The sequence below is a fragment of the Miniopterus natalensis genome, chromosome 21, assembly GCF_054644295.1.
Source record: "Miniopterus natalensis isolate mMinNat1 chromosome 21, mMinNat1.hap1, whole genome shotgun sequence".
In the NCBI taxonomy this organism is placed as follows: domain Eukaryota; kingdom Metazoa; phylum Chordata; class Mammalia; order Chiroptera; family Miniopteridae; genus Miniopterus; species Miniopterus natalensis.
Window position 1 is genome coordinate 5,257,844 of NC_142101.1, and position 16,090 is coordinate 5,273,933.

Below are 16,090 nucleotides of genomic sequence, written 5' to 3' on the forward strand. Positions count from 1 at the left end.
GTAATATAATTCCAGTGTTTTCTTTTAAAAAAATCGGGGTTTTTTGAAAAGGAACAGGTAGGTGTATAGATGAGACAAAAATGTCTGAGTTAATTGTTGTGGGAAGCAGGTTCCGAGTATTTGGAGGATTTATTAACACAGCCCTGTCTCTTTCTGTATATGTTTGAAATGTTCCTTAGGGTACATTTTTAAAAGCAAAGGATATTTTCCAATTGCAAAAAAACCAAAAAGGAACCTTTTTAAAAAAAAACAGGAAGTCTTTGAATAGAATGTTTTCATACACGTATCCTTTCATTCCACTCCCTTTCCCATAGGCTAGTACCTCTTTAACAGTTGTTCCTATCTTTATGATGTATGTTTTTTCTATATGTATAATATGTACATATATCTTTGATTATTTCTGCATGTCTAGAAGTAGAAAAGTATAACATTTTAAAGACATACACATATTACCAAATATCTTGTGGTATTTTCTCATTAGATTTAGTACTGGAAAATAATATATTCTGAGGAGTACTGACATTAGTTGAAAAAGGTGAAGGAAGTGGATTAACTTTTAATTTGTACTCAATTCACATTGATTTGTTTGCCCATATTGAGTGTTTTATAATATTAATTGTAATTGTTAATAGCTAAATACTTCAGGCATCATAACTGAGTGCTTTTTAATATTTACCCCATGTTCCTGATGTGAAAACCGGCCATTAAGGAGGTTGGCTGATATTTTTAGTTGTAGCACCCTTGTCTTGGTTTATGTAATACCTCCCCACCTTTAAAAAAGGTTACTAAAATTATTTTGACATAAATATGGGCACTTTTATTACATAACATTACAGTTTTTAAAAATGTTGATTTTTGGAGATGTTAGCCACAACTATAAGGGTGAATTTACTTCCAAGATCCAAATGAAATTGATACTTTCATTATTTGTGGCTGTATAACAGCATTTTCTTTCTTATGTTTTATGGAATTTTCTGCAGGGTGGTAATAAGTGTTAATAGAAAAAAGAGGTTCTTTGGACAAACAGATTGGGAAATAATGAGGCAGAGTGGGAATTCATCCAATAAACCAGTTTTTCCAAATTCTCCCTCCTTTTCTTTTTGGTGGAGCTTCTTGGGATATTAGTATTTCTTATGAAACACTTTGAGAAAAGCTACTTACATAATCTTTCTTTGGCTATGGAATCGATTAATTTAAGCAGAACTCCTTAGAAATACAGATTCTATGCAGAAATATACCTGATTGTAAAAAGTCAGAGAAGCTACATCAGGACTGTTAAAAAGTAAATCAACAAGTGGGAAAACTTAAAATATTATTGAAGGTAGAAGGATAAACAAACAGTGAATCCCTGCCCCAAAGCATTTCAGACATTTTGGCTAAGTAGTTTGAATACATGTAATTTCCCCTGTCCCTTTTATGCCATTCTAAGAATTGTCTAGGTAGCTATATATTCTGAATTTGGATGCCTGTAAATATATAGCCTTTTAGAATAAATTTCCTCAGCCTTTGAGCTTTAAGAATCTGCCTTTTCATGGTCATATAATAAATATATATTTGAATGGATGGTGGATGGAGGGGGTGTGAAGGAATGGTATGTATTTGTGATTGAGCTAATTCATTTTGTGGACCATGTGTATTTTAATAGAAAAAGATGCCTTTATATTTTATATGATGTACATTTAGTACATTTAAGTAGACTTTATGATGCTCATTTTACTTATTTTTAAGTTAGAGTATTTCATAGGTTGTTCTTATTAACAAATACATATTCAACTATTACAATTTTCATAGCTATAACAGGATTAGATCTGCCATTCTAAAATCTGATTGTGGAAAAGAATTAGAGAGTTTAAAATCTAATTTGTTTACATTTTTAGGCCCTTGATGAACCTCCCTATTTGACAGTGGGCACTGATGTGAGTGCTAAATACAGAGGAGCCTTTTGTGAAGCCAAGATCAAGACAGCAAAAAGACTTGTCAAAGTCAAGGTACAGTATATGTAGATTTTATAAATTGTATGTTCAGTGTTTAATATTTAAACTTTAGTTTGGTGAGTATATTCAATAATTTTTTTCTGTAAGATGAGTTTAGTTTCTAGGAGTAATGGTTGTGAAAATACCTGAAAAAAGCATTACTTGTGATTTTTTTAAAATATATCTTTATCGATTTCAGAGAGAGGGGGGGAGAGAGAGATAGAAACATTAGTGATGAGAGTCATTGATCAGCTGCCCACTGCACGCCCCCCCACTGGGGATTGATCCCGCAACCCTGGGCACGTGCCCTGACCGGGAATCTAAGCGTGATCTTTTGGATCATGAACTCATGGCTTAACCGCTGAGCCATGCCAGCTGGGCTGTTTGTTATTTTAAAGTATTCCAATTGGAATGAAATTAGATTAGTATAGTTGGGGGTTTTTTTGTGTGTGTTTTAAATCCTTACCCTAGGAGTTTTTTCAAAAAAATAGAATTTAGAGAGAGGAAGGGAGGATGAGAGAGGGGGAGAAACATTGGTGTGAGAGAAATATTGATTGGGTGCCTCCTGCACACGCCCCAACTGGGGATCGAACTCACCACTTTTTGGTGCATGGGATGATGCTCTAACCGGCCATACCAACTAGAGCAAGATATGTCTTTATTGATTTTAGAGAGAGGAAAGGAGGAGAGAGAGAAACATCGATGTGAGAGAGAACCATTGATCAGCTGCCCCCCACACAAACCCTGATGGGATCAAACCCATAGTCTAAATATGTGCCCTGACTGGGGATCGAAGCTGCCACTGTTTGGTATACAGGAGAGTGCTTTAACCAACTGATCCATTGGGCGAGGGCGGTGCAGCTGGTATTTTGAATGCCGCTTTACTGTAGACTCGTATTGTTTGCATCTTTAGCCTTTTAGAGTCATGTAGTTTAGTTCCTTAATTTTATTGTAACAAAAAATGAGGCTCATAAAGAGTTAGTGATTTCTCCACAGCCATTATAGCAAATTAGTGGCAGAATGGGATTTATCCTAGTTCATTAATTTTAAGAGGATCTCCCCCAACCCTTTAACCATGAAATTGAGATGTGATTTATAATTGATGGTGTCTTTGATAACATTGAACTATGTTAGATCTAGTTGTTGATTCCTGCTCCTCTGACCTTTCTTGAAAAATCTTTCTAAAATACTTGTGTTTTGTCTCAGATAATTATGGAAATGTAATTGTTTACATTTTAGTAAATTATCAGTATTGAAAAATATGGGACAAGTGAAATATTTGATGGTAGATATTTGTCAGTTGTTTATTGAGTGGCCAGCTGCAGGGCACTGTTAGATGGGGAGGATGGGGATGTGAAGGTGACCTGGTCTCCATACTCAAGGGATTTATAATCCAGATTAGCAGATACCCTGTAAAATATTGGTTTAAATATCCCCAGCTAAACAGGTCAGAGAGGTGGTGTACTTCTCGTGGAGAGTATCACAGTCTCTTCGGGAGCTTTTTCCATGCCATGGTCTTTCCTTCCTTTTGCATGGATGTGTTATAAAAATCTCCCTGAGCGATTCTACTCCCTAGTTAAGAACTGTAGTGATAAGGCCTTTAACAGTAAGTCTGTAGGTTGCTAGTCTTAGCCTCACTCTACCTTCGGTTTTCACATGCTTGGTGCCTGTTAGCTCTGCTGTGATTTGAGTATGTGGGTACACTTACTGTGCTCTTATAGTGGCATTTCCTGTTCTGACTTCACACGCTGGTGTTCCTTCAGCACATTTTTTTCCACTGTTATCTTAGAGATTAAGAGAAAGCTTTCTAACAGTTTTCTCCCTCGTACAGGGCTAATGCTAGCACATGCAACACCTTAGTGTGAATTAGACAAAAGTCCTCCATCCCAGTGTAGAACCTCCTCAGCCAAGCCTGGTGTACACCTAAGCACTTTTGTGCCAGTTAGAAAAAGGTGTTATCTTTGGGTAGCAAAACAGTTGTTACTCCAGGACCCATGCTTTGGTCTGCAGAGCACAGGCTGGATTTTAGCCCTAACTTGAAATCTCAGCTGGTGTCTCTGTGTAATGAATGAATGACATGTAACAGCTAAGTGACCTGTAACAGCTCTGCAGTTGCTTCCTGTTAATAAAAGGAAGAAAACTGCTAGTCTCTACTGCCTCTTTTGATAGCAAAGTACCACCAGTACCTTATGCCTTATAAATAATGGGTATCTAAAAATTATTATTAATGTTTTTGGATGCTCTAAAATCTGTTTATAATTCAAAGTTAATGATTTTCTCAGTAGATAGATACTGTTTTTTTATGCTAGCTTTATTTGTTCATGAGTCAAAAGTTAATAAATTTTGCAGCAGTTTGTTGATAAACTTTTTCCCCATCAGTTTTCATTTATTATTTACTGTATTTTAAGCACTAAATAAGGTATTGAAACTAGTGTTAAGACCCAGTTTTTATCCTTAAGTGGTTTAGTCTAAGTCAATGACACAGTTACCTAAACACATAATTTAAATAATGTGTCATAGTGCTTTTCTGAGACAGAAATGCCTTCGATGCTGTGAGTACAGGATATCTCCTTTCATAGCTGGTCTGTGCTCCTATTACCTAGATTGATTACCACACACATCTGATAAGACCATGCTAATGATTCAATTCCTGTGAAAACTCTTGCTTTGTATAGAGAAAACAACTTTTTCTGTACTGAATACTGGAAACTATCTTGTTTTTCACCAACTAATTATTTAAACTTGAACCCTTTATTTTAACATTCTGTCCTCATGTGTGGTTTCCCATTCTCTGGTTTCTGTACTGATACAGAGAGCACAGTAAAGTCCCGGAGCTAGATTGCCTGTGTTTGAATCGTATACCTCCATCATGTACTAGTTCTGGGATCTTAAACCAGTTACATTTTTGGTTCCTTAGTTTTCTTATTAACAAAATGAGAACAGTTATTGTCAAGATTATATGTTGACGCTTGAACCTAGTATTGTAGCTACTGCTTATTATTAAGCTAGGCCTCACAAAATGACACATATTTGACCCTTGAACAACATGGGTTTGAACTGTGTGAGTCCATATATATGCGAATTTTTTTCAGTAAATACTGTAAATGTATTTCCTGTTTTTTAAGATTTTCTTAACTTTTTTCCCTTTAACCTCCTTTATTGTAAGAATACAGTGTATAATACATATACAAAATTTGTGTTAATCAACTGTTTATGTTATTGGTAAAGCTTCTTGTCATTATTAGGCAATTAGTAGTTAAGTTTTGGGGAGTCAAAAGTTGTACATGGATTTTCAACTGCAAGGGTGATTGGTGCCCCTAACCCTCATGTTGTTCAAGGGTCAACTTGTAGTACCTAATAACCTTAGATCTCCACCTCTTTTTTCTTCATATTTTAGGAAAAGAAATTGCAACTGAACTAATAACTAGTAGTATTGAACAAAGCATGACATGTGAAACATCAAGTAATTTAATTTGGGAAGTTGTTTAAATATAACATTTTCAGTTAATCTGTTTCAGGGTTGAGATTTTATATTAAGTAGGCAGAGCTGTTAGCTTAGATTACTGTAGTAAAAACAAATTCATGTAGTGATAGGCTTGTGTTGCTTGATTTTGTGTGTGTTTGTGTGTGTCTAATTAAATTTATAATCTCTAGGTAACATTTAGGCATGATTCTTCAACAGTGGAAGTTCAGGATGACCACATAAAGGGCCCACTAAAGGTAATTCATTTATTCATTATTAATTCCAGTGCTTCAGTGGGAAACATTAATAATTATACTTGATCATTTCTTTTAAATTTATTGACTATTTTGTTATTGAATGGATAACTGTATATTTCTCCCTAAATAGACTAATAGAAAAAAATAGATTTAATACTCAATAAAACCTGATATGATAGTAAAACGTAACTGTTCAGAGACTAAATGAATATTAAGGAAGCGTTGACTGCTTTTTATTTACTCATCTGTTTTGTTCTCACCATGTTTCACTGACTAAAATGATAGATATTCCAGAATTAATAGGTGAAATCCATCTCGTTATTAAGATTAAGTGATATAAGTTCCAGGATGATGTGAAAAGTGAAAACAAACAAACAAAACATGACCCTGAGAGCTTTTAATTCTTTGAAGCAACTACTAGCATTCAGTTATAAGTGATGAACATGTTCAGACATGCAGATAGTTTTAGTTCTTTGCATTCATGTTTCCTCATTGTTCAGTGAAATAAGTGTTGCTTTCCTTTCTACTAGTGAGCAAGCTAAAGAGAATGTGTGGGTAGCTACTATGTTCTTTCGGGTCTTTCAAATGCCTGAAAATGGACATTGCTCTAGCTAGGTGAATTTAAAGTAATGCTAATAGAATTGAAGAAACATTTGTAGATGCAAGAAAAATCCTTTACTCACGAAGCTGTACTTTTTGGAGATTTAGATAGATGTGTATAACTACCAGCTTTTGTTTGTGGTTGATTTTAAAACTTAATTGGATCCCCAGGGCATTGGTACCTTGCATGCATAGGTACTATGGAGAGCTAAAACTTGTAAGTTTTTTTTAATCTTAAAAAAGTTATTTTTCATCGTTTCTATTTTGTAGGTGCTATCTTTAACATTACATGCACAAGTTTATCACTCGTAGGTACAGAAGGTCTAAAACATGTACACTTAGAATATCGCATTGACCACCATTTATCAGTTAGTATGTGCTAGTACTGTATGTCTTTTGCACATACAGTGGTACCTTGGTTTCCGAATGTCATCCTTTCTGGAAGACCATTTGAGTTCTGAAACATTCGAAAACTGAGGGATTCACAGCCAACAGCTGGGCCTCAGGATCTTGCCCTCAGCAGAAGCTGTGTCGCATGTTCTACTTCCGAGACATGTTCGAAAACCAAAGCATTTCCTTCCGGGTTTATGTGTTCGTAAACCGAAATGTTTGTAATCGGAGATGTTCGAAAACCGAGGCACCACTGTATTATCTTTTATAGTCCTCATAACTGCTCTTCACAGAAAAGGAAACTGAAGGAGGGAAAGTAATCTGACCAAGGTCTTCCCCCAATAATGGCAGAACCAAAACTCTGATAGGCTCAAGCCTATGTTAATTGAAGCATTGTGCTCTGGGTGTTCAGAACACACCCCCCTCCCCGCTTTATTTGTGTTTGTGCCTCATAATCCTAGATCTTCACTGCCTGCCTTTCTTGTTCACCTGACAGAGGCCAGCTAGTACTAACTATAAAAAATGTTCAATGTTGCAAAGGGATAGAAAAGGCAATTAATTACTTTGCATCTTCAAGCATCTTTCTCTCCTACTGCTCTAGTCTCTTTGTGGCATAGTTGGTTTATTTTGGTTGGTTGTTTTTCTTATTTTATTAAAATTAAAAGTGATTTGGGATTTATTAAAATTATTTGTGATTAGGGCTTAAGACAGTTTGATTTTGACATAGGCAAGTATGTTAAATTTTGGTCTCAAAATTGTTAAAATATTTTTTTTCTATGTAGATTTTTAAATTGTTCCCTAATACACTTTGTAGCTTTCTGTCAGCTGATAGAAAGCATCAGCACTTGGATAAATGGTTCTGTTAGAGGAAATAAAAATGATGGTTATCATTTGATCTAAATTTGTTTTTAATGAGTTCACATGAAAATAATACCTAGACCACTTGAGTATTAAAGTAAAAAACTGTACCATGTATTTGACTGTAGTCATTTAATGAAAATTCTGTTAATTCTCTGGAGTTTTCCCTCCCTGTTTTGCGCATTTTGTGGGGTTAACAGTCTCTTCTCTGAACAAGTTTGTTTTGTTATCACTATAAAGTGATACACATTTTATTTTATTGAGGTATAATTGACATATAACATTATATTAGTTTCAGGTGTACAATACAGTAATTCTATTTTTGTGTACATTTCAAACTGTTCATCACAGTAAATGTAGTTAACGTCCACCACATATAGTTTAAAAATGTTTTTTCTTTTTTTTGTGACAAGACAAGGATTTTAAAGATGTATCGTTAGCAGTTTTCTTTCCTTTTTTGTTTGTTTGTTAATCCTCACCGAGGATATATTTTCTATTGATTCATTTAGAGAGAGTGAAAAGGAGAGTGGGGGTTGGGGGGGGGGCGCACACACACATCGATTGGTTGCCACCTGCATGAGCCCTGGCCAGTTCCGGGATAGAACCTTCAGCCTAGGCACATGCCCGTGACCAGGAATCAAACCTGCAACCTTTTTGTGCATGAACAGATGCTCTAAGCACTGAACACACCGGCCAGGGTGGCATTTTCAAATATATGGTAGTGTTGACTGTAGCCAGCATGCTATAAATTATATCCTCTTGTGGCTTATTTTATAACTGGAAGTTTGTACCTTTTGATCCCCTTCACCAACTTGGTACCCCCACCCTTCCAGCAAGCACCAGTCTGTTCTCTACCTGTTAGCTTTGTGTTTTTGTTTGTTTGTTTGTTTAGATTCCACATATCAGTGATATCAAACAGTATTTGTCTTTCTCTGTCGGACTTATTTATCTCACTTTTGCATATATTTTCTTCTGTAATCCTCCTCATGCTCTCAAGGTCCATCCATGTTACGTGTCAGGAGTTCCTTTTTATGGCTAACTAGTAGTATATGTATGACATGTGACATTTTCTTTATCTATTCATCTATCAGTAATTTTATTCTTTACCACCATGCACTCAATTAAAAAAAATAAAGCCAGTTTTTGGTTTGTTCACTTCTAAAAGTTTTTCTAACTTTTTAAAATACTTTAGGTTGGAGCTATTGTGGAAGTGAAGAATCTTGATGGTGCATATCAGGAAGCGGTCATCAATAAATTAACAGATGCGAGTTGGTACACTGTAGGTAAGGAATAAATCCTTTAAAAGTGTATTTTCAAAGATAATACAACCAAAGGAAACTTTCCTTGATTTACTTCCTCCCCTAGTGCCATAGACATCATTACTGTTATGGTTATCTTTCCAGGTATTTAAAACATTTATTAATATATGCATAACATATAACGACATTATTTAGTTATACGTATTATAGAATTGTGTTTCTAGCTTTTTTTATTTCAAAGTGTATCTTAGAAATTTTTTTCTATTTTTAAAAAATTAAAAAATATATATATCTTTATTGATTTCAGAGAGAGGAAAGGCGAGGGAGAGAGAGAGATAGAAACATCAATGATGAGAGAGTCATTGATTGAGCCCACAACCGGGGCATGTGCCCTGACCGGGAATCGAACCCCGATTGCCTGGATCCTAGGTCGACTCTCAACCGCTGAGCCATGCCCAGCCGGGCTCTTTTTCTATCTTAACCATTTTTTTTTTTAATCCTCACCTGAGGATACGTAGAGAGAGGGAGGAGGGGGAAAAAGAGAGAGAAACATCGATGTGAGAGAGAAACATCGATCAGTTGCCTCCGGTACGAGCCCTGGCCAGGTATTGAACCCGCAACCTAGGTATGTGTCCTGACTGGTAATTGAACCCACAACCTTTCGGTGTACAGGACGATCCTCCAACCAACTGATCCCCCTGGCCAGGACCATCTTAATTATTTTTAAGTGCACATTTATGTGTATTTATCTTGTGCAACAAATAGAGAAATTTAGTATTATTATATTTCATAATATTTGATATACGGGAACTTTTCTTTCACAATAATGTTCCAGGGGTTTTTTTTGCTATTAAAATGAATACTGAATTAATGTCTTTTTTACATACACATTATTCTAGTATTTCCCTAATGTATACATTGAGAACTAGACATAGATTGACATGAAATGTGCTTTTAAAACTTTAGCAGGTAATGAAAAGTACCTTCCTCAAAGATTGTATTAATTTACACTCCCATGAACAGTGTATGAGTGTACTTGTTTTTCCAACTGTTGTCAAAGTTGATGGTAGTAACCCTTTAAAAATTTTTGTCCATCTGGACACAAAATAGTCTCTGAGTTTTGTTTTAATATGCTCCTCTCATGATTATTAGTGAGAGTAAACATCTTTTCATATGTTTATCAAAAGGAGCATTGATATATACAGGGTAGGGCAAAATTCGGTTTACATTTGTTTGTATGGAAAATAATACACCAAGTAATAAATAATAATACAAGAATAAACTGTTTTGCATACTAACAACTGTAGACCTGCTTTTGTCCCACCCTGTATGTTTTGAATTGCTAGCTTATAGTGCCTTCCCATTCTTCCCCTTTCTCATCTCGTGTTATTTTTAAGGTGTGAGTTCTTTATGTATTCTGAATATTAACCCTTTGCTTCTTTGGTAGCCAGTACTTTTCTCATAGTGCTTTACTTTTATCTCTTCTATCAATTTTCATGTAGTCAGTTTACCTGTCACTTCTTCCTTTATAGTTTAGTTTTGAATTTTGTTTAAGACAATTTTCCATCCATCAGTGTTAAATGTATTTTCTAACTTAGTTTTTAATTTATAGTTTTTTTAAATAAAGTTTTTTATTTCTCCTACAGTTTATTTTTTAACATTCTAAAATACAGTGAACTATTTCCAAATCAGTAGCCAGTTATTCCAGTATTATTTATTGAATGGTAATAGTTCTTAATCTTTAGTGACCTCAAAGATGAAAATAAACACCAAAAAAAATGTCTTTCGTGATGTCACAATTTTTTAAAAATATTTTTATTGATATTTAGAGACAGGAAGGGAGAGGGATAGAGAAGCATGAAAGTGAGAGCGATACATTGATTGGCTGCCTCCAGCATGCCCCCACCTGGGGATTGAGCCCGCAGCTTGGCCATGTGCTCTGACCTGGGAACCCAGTTGGCAGGCAACCTTTCGCTGCACAGGACAACACCTAACCAACTGAGCCACCTGGCCAGGGCTGGTGATGTCAAAATTTGATGGAGCTTTTAAATAGTATAAATGAATTTTGTTTATATTTTTGTGGGATGAAAAAAACCTGGTGAAGAGAGAGGAAAATTGATTTTTGAGACATAGGAAATACTTTATGTAGGTTACAAGACTAAGCAATTCTGTGTAGTAAATTTTTATGGTAATTAGGTATGGTTGTCAGTCTCATAAGTGTGGCACTTTTACCATTGAATATTTTAGTTATAGCATTAAAATAATGTACTATAAGTTATTTACCCAGTCTCACATAATGTGAAGTCTCATATAATATACAAGAACTTAGCTTTGGTATTTAGGCAAAAACTGCTATTTCTAAAATCAAGGCTTGTCAGCAATTTTTAAAATAGAGGTACTCTCTTCCTGTGATTTGTGAGTAATGTAGTAAATGCTAAAATTATATCATAAAAATAAACACATATTCTGTATATATGTAAACTTACAGTAAATTTGGTGGGACATTTTAGTACTTTAAATAGTTTTCAACCAGGAGCAAGTTCATCACTCAGGGAACATTTGGCAGTGTCTGGAAATGTTTTTGGTATCACAGCTGGGAAGGGGAGGTGCTACTGGTATCTAGTAGCCAGGGGTGCTGTTTAATGTCCTACAATGCACAGGAGAGCCCTCTATGGAAAAGAATGACCTGGTCGGAAATGTTAGTAGTGCTGGGGTTGAGAAACCCTGCTGTAAATAAAAAGAGTAATTTTTTAAGGGCTGTCTGAATATATAAATTTGTACTCTTTCTGTTTCTTAGGTAAATCTGTTGGTATTTACTAGCAGGGGGGAAAAATTGCCTTTCCTTTACCACACTGAGAAGGGTTAATTAGCATTTAAATAGTTTCCTCCTGAAATGCTAACTTATTTTTATTTAGTGTTTTCTGTTTGAGGGGAGATGTTTTTTCATTTAAGGTATATTATTTCTTTTTTGCTAGAAATTGGAAAAGATACTCAATGTTTGAATTTGTTTATTAGAAAACATAAAATGTGAACTGAATTTCTAATGTAATCTTTTTAAACAATAAATAGCTCTATTTTCACTCAGAAAACTAAATAATTTATATTATCCTGTTAATCTTTGAAAAACTCTTCAGTAGTTTTAATTTTTATCTCCTCTCATAGTTTTTGATGATGGAGATGAGAAGACACTGAGACGATCCTCACTGTGCCTAAAAGGAGAGAGACATTTTGCTGAAAGTGAAGTAAGTAAGCATTTCATGAATGAACATCTCCTAATATTTTGTACTGGGGGGAGCAAATTTTTGCTTTCTCAAATCAAGCAACTTTTATGCTAATTGGGAAAATCCGTTAATAGACGGTACCATTATAACGTAATCTCTGAAACCTGTTTGAGGCCTTGCGTTTTGAGTACTAGGTTCTTTATTCTTTTTTTGTCTAATGTATTGTCAGCATTTGTCCGCAAAGAAAATACAATGGGCAAATTTAATTATTATCTTAGGGCAATTTTTATATAGACTCCTTTAATTTGTAAATGATTATAGAAAAGAAATGTCTGATTTGTAATCCACTTGAACCCCATCATCATTAAAATAATGTTACTGCAAGCAATCCCTAACTACTGCTGCTAATAGCTGACATGATTATAGCCTCTTCTTAAAGAATCCTTGCCTGACTGCCCTTTCTGAAATTGTCCCTTCCATCTCTCTTATTTTTTTTAGGTTGGTTTCATTTTCTTTATAGTATGTATTGTTTTTTGACATAAAAATATGTATATGTGCTTAATTATTTGTTTATTGTCTGCCTTTCTCACTAGAATGTGTCACAGGGGCAGGGATTTTGTATGTCTTGTTCACCACCTTGTTCCCAGTTCCTAGAACAGTGCCTGGCACAGAGTAGGAACTGAATAAATGTTGGTTTCATGAATAAATGAAGTACTTATATTTCCCAGGAAAACATAAAGCATTTCTCAGTGCTTTACATACATTATTGCATTTACATTATGAAGCAAAAACCATTATTTTCTTTTACTTACAGATGATGAAAAGATGATGGTTAGAACTGGTTCTCAAACAAGCACTTTCTGGTATCAAATCCATGCTCTAAAATTAAAAGGTGTTATTCAGTTACTAAGAAGGAAAGTTCATAAAGTTTTGTAAATCTGTAGCTTGCTATTCAGAATTTTAAAATGGACATATTGTAATAAATAGTGTTTATAGTCTCTAGGTCGCCCCCAGTCTATAAAAATTAATGCACAGTGTGGCCAAACTATAATTTTTTTCTAGTCACTATTTAGAACAGTGTTTTTGGGGGGACATTTAATATTATTTATTAAACCATTAGACTTTATTTTATGGTGGCTTTTTGTTGTTACTGTTTTTGAAAATATTTTCCTTAAATGACGAATTTCTATTTCACTTCAGAATCTGTATTAATGATTACAGCCTATCTTTTTAGTCTTATATTCTACTATTTCCCTGTACCTTCCTGCTTATAAGCTACTTGGTGTTTCCAGATTGTGGTTTATGCTTTGTCGTCCTGGTCTCTGCTGGTCCTGTTCCTCTTCAGGCCACTAGAAATGCTCTCTCCTCTGCGATGCCTGTCCTAAGCTCTCTAACCAAACTGGATCTCTTTATCCTTTGATGCTTTTACGCTTCTCTTATTCTTATTTTATGGTGTTGGATTGCTTTTCTTTCTTTATAGAAGATCTTAAGCTGTTCTGGGGAATAGCCATGTTTTTGTTATCTCAAACTGTCCTTTTCCCACCAGTGTTTTCTGCACAGACACCTTTAATAAATATTTGTTGAATTCATTGTGAAGGTTTAAGTGTAGGAGATGCATACAGCTTTGGGGCACATGCAGTGAATTTGGCTTCTTAAACTGATGAAGTAACAGAATTCTTTCAGAGTTTAGGTAATTCTTAGAAATAATTTCATTTTCCTTAGCTAGAACATGTAGTAGTGGATCAGTGAATATGGGGAGCTTGAAGACTTGCTTTATCTGTTAAGTAAAGGCATGGGTCTTATTTAATCCAGAGAAATAGCTAAAATTATTAGTGTTATAAAAATGTTAATTTTTGTTTTTGCAGGAGAATTTTAAGTTGCAATAGTTCATAAGGCAGTTGTAGTGTAAAGGCTGAAGCAGTATCTCTTGCCTTTCAGGAGGCTCAGTTTTACTGTGTGTGTCTTTATACACGAGGGTAATTGGAATACTGGTATATTTTTTCTTAACCCTGGTCCCATATGCCAGGTGCTTTGCTAGGCAGTGGGGACTCAAGTGTAACTTACCACCTTTTGGAGGAGAAAAAGCATTAGTCAAACAATTAAAGATATTTTAAAGCTGTAAGTGCATTAAGCTCTGTGAAGAAATACCAAGAATGTATTTAATCTACCATCTATATATTCTTTCCCTTTATTTGATATTTTCAGAAAAACAGTCTCAAAAGATTAGTCTGCATTGTTATTAGTAATAACTTTGGCCTTTGAGAGAAAAGCCTCATCATACTGGCCATATTGTGGATCACAAATCCCATTAGTAAGCCACATACCTAAACAAAGACTTAAATTCAAGATTTCCATGGGAAGAGATCACAGCAGCACTTCAGTCAGTTTGAATTCCAACATTAATATCACTGGCTCTGGGCATGACCAGCTCAGTGAGGATGTTGCCCATTGACTGACATCTGCTGGAGTGTGTGGGTATTTCTACAGACCATTCACAATTTGAATATTATTCAAAAGTAGCATCATCAGCTGGTATTCTCTGTGTGCATTTACTACATGTAATTGAAAACTCTACCGAAAGGTTTGATAAAATCCCATTTTCTGCAGCCCATTTTTGGTAATAGGGCTATAGGCATGTTTCCCCTAGGCCTATGGAATTTTCTTTGAGCCTTTAATATAGCCAGGAGTCTCTGGTTTTTGCTCTTTTGGTATGAGTCAGGACAAATTCTACCCTCCCCTCAGTCTTTTCCATCACTTGAAGTAAAGGTGCTCCTGCTTTCCTGGATATAGCTGGAGACTGAGGACTGAGATACAGCTTCTTACTGTTCTCTTTATTACATACCAAGCAGAGACTGGTTTATTTGAAAATTACTGTATGTGATTCCTAGATAACTTCAAAAATCCTGTGTACTTTTTTCCTGTAACAAGTGAAATGATGAGCAGGTGCTTAAAATAGAAATCACAGTATATAGGGGTTGAAAAAGTAGGTTTACAGTTGTAATACAAATCAGTAATAATAATAGCATAAACTGTGTTTTGCATACTTGCACCTATAAACTTAACTGTTGCTCAGCCCTGTATAATAGGAATCTATGCTTTCAGGAGAGTAACCTTAATTTTAGGGGGGTAAGAAAGGGCATTTAATTCATCTGTTAGTTTGACAGAAGGTGGATCCAGATTAATTTATTTTAACAGTAATTAATTACTGTTTACCAAGTACAGTACTTTGAAATTTTCACCCTTGGAAGGCATGATTAGGAGTTAATGATAAGTGACTTCTAAATTCTGTTTGACATATTACTGTATTTGGGTCAGCTTTTACCTCCAAATATTTTTAAGTGCCTGATTTATAAACTAAATTTGAAAGATTACGTTTTGCCCCATAAAAGTTATGATTTTTGTCTATCCTTTGAAGGAATTTATTTCTTTACACTTTATAGTTAGTAGTTTATTCTTTATTGTTGGATACATATGTACCTTAAATACATTTACACATATTCTAATGAATTATACAAAATAGATTGTTAATGTACTTCCCCTTTCTACAGTTTATCATTGTGTCAACAAAATTATCTCAGCTTTACAAAGGAAGTTAAAAATTTTCTTTTAAGTCTAAGTTGATGGACACTGTTTCATATAACACTGTGGTTTGTAATTTTGAGAAGTTTTTATTCTAAGTAATTCCTCACTTTCATTTCCATCCTGACAGTTTTCTTGGGATCTTTAGTTACCCTAGTGTTTTTGAAACTATCTGTAATAGCAAAAGTTTTATCGGAGGGATGAAAGGAATAACAACTGTGGAAAATCTTAAAAATGCAATAAAAGTAGCAATATTATCAGAATTGATATTCAGAGAAATAAGTTGGTTGAAATAACATTTGCAGAAATCGTTCCCAAATCCCTTTTTCTTTACTATGCTTTTAACCGTCAACCACTTCTTTGCCTGGACATCATTGTTTTTGGATGGGATTAGAGACAAATGGTTGACATGAACTGTCCGTTGATAACAAGCAAGAAATGGTCATTTACTGATTATTCATACTAAGCACAGTATTGGATGCTGCAGATT

The 16,090-nt window shown here is 34.7% G+C and overlaps 1 protein-coding gene across 1 annotated transcript in view; it reads left to right on the forward strand.

Annotated features, from left to right (window-relative positions):
* Positions 1-16,090, forward strand: part of ARID4B (AT-rich interaction domain 4B) — a 124,971-nt gene that overhangs the window by 41,435 nt on the left and 67,446 nt on the right. The window contains exons 3-6 of the mRNA XM_016199849.2: positions 1,878-1,988; positions 5,628-5,693; positions 8,734-8,824; positions 11,963-12,042. Coding sequence (XP_016055335.2) covers positions 1,878-1,988; positions 5,628-5,693; positions 8,734-8,824; positions 11,963-12,042 — 348 coding nt within the window. The remainder of the gene's footprint in view (positions 1-1,877; positions 1,989-5,627; positions 5,694-8,733; positions 8,825-11,962; positions 12,043-16,090) is intronic.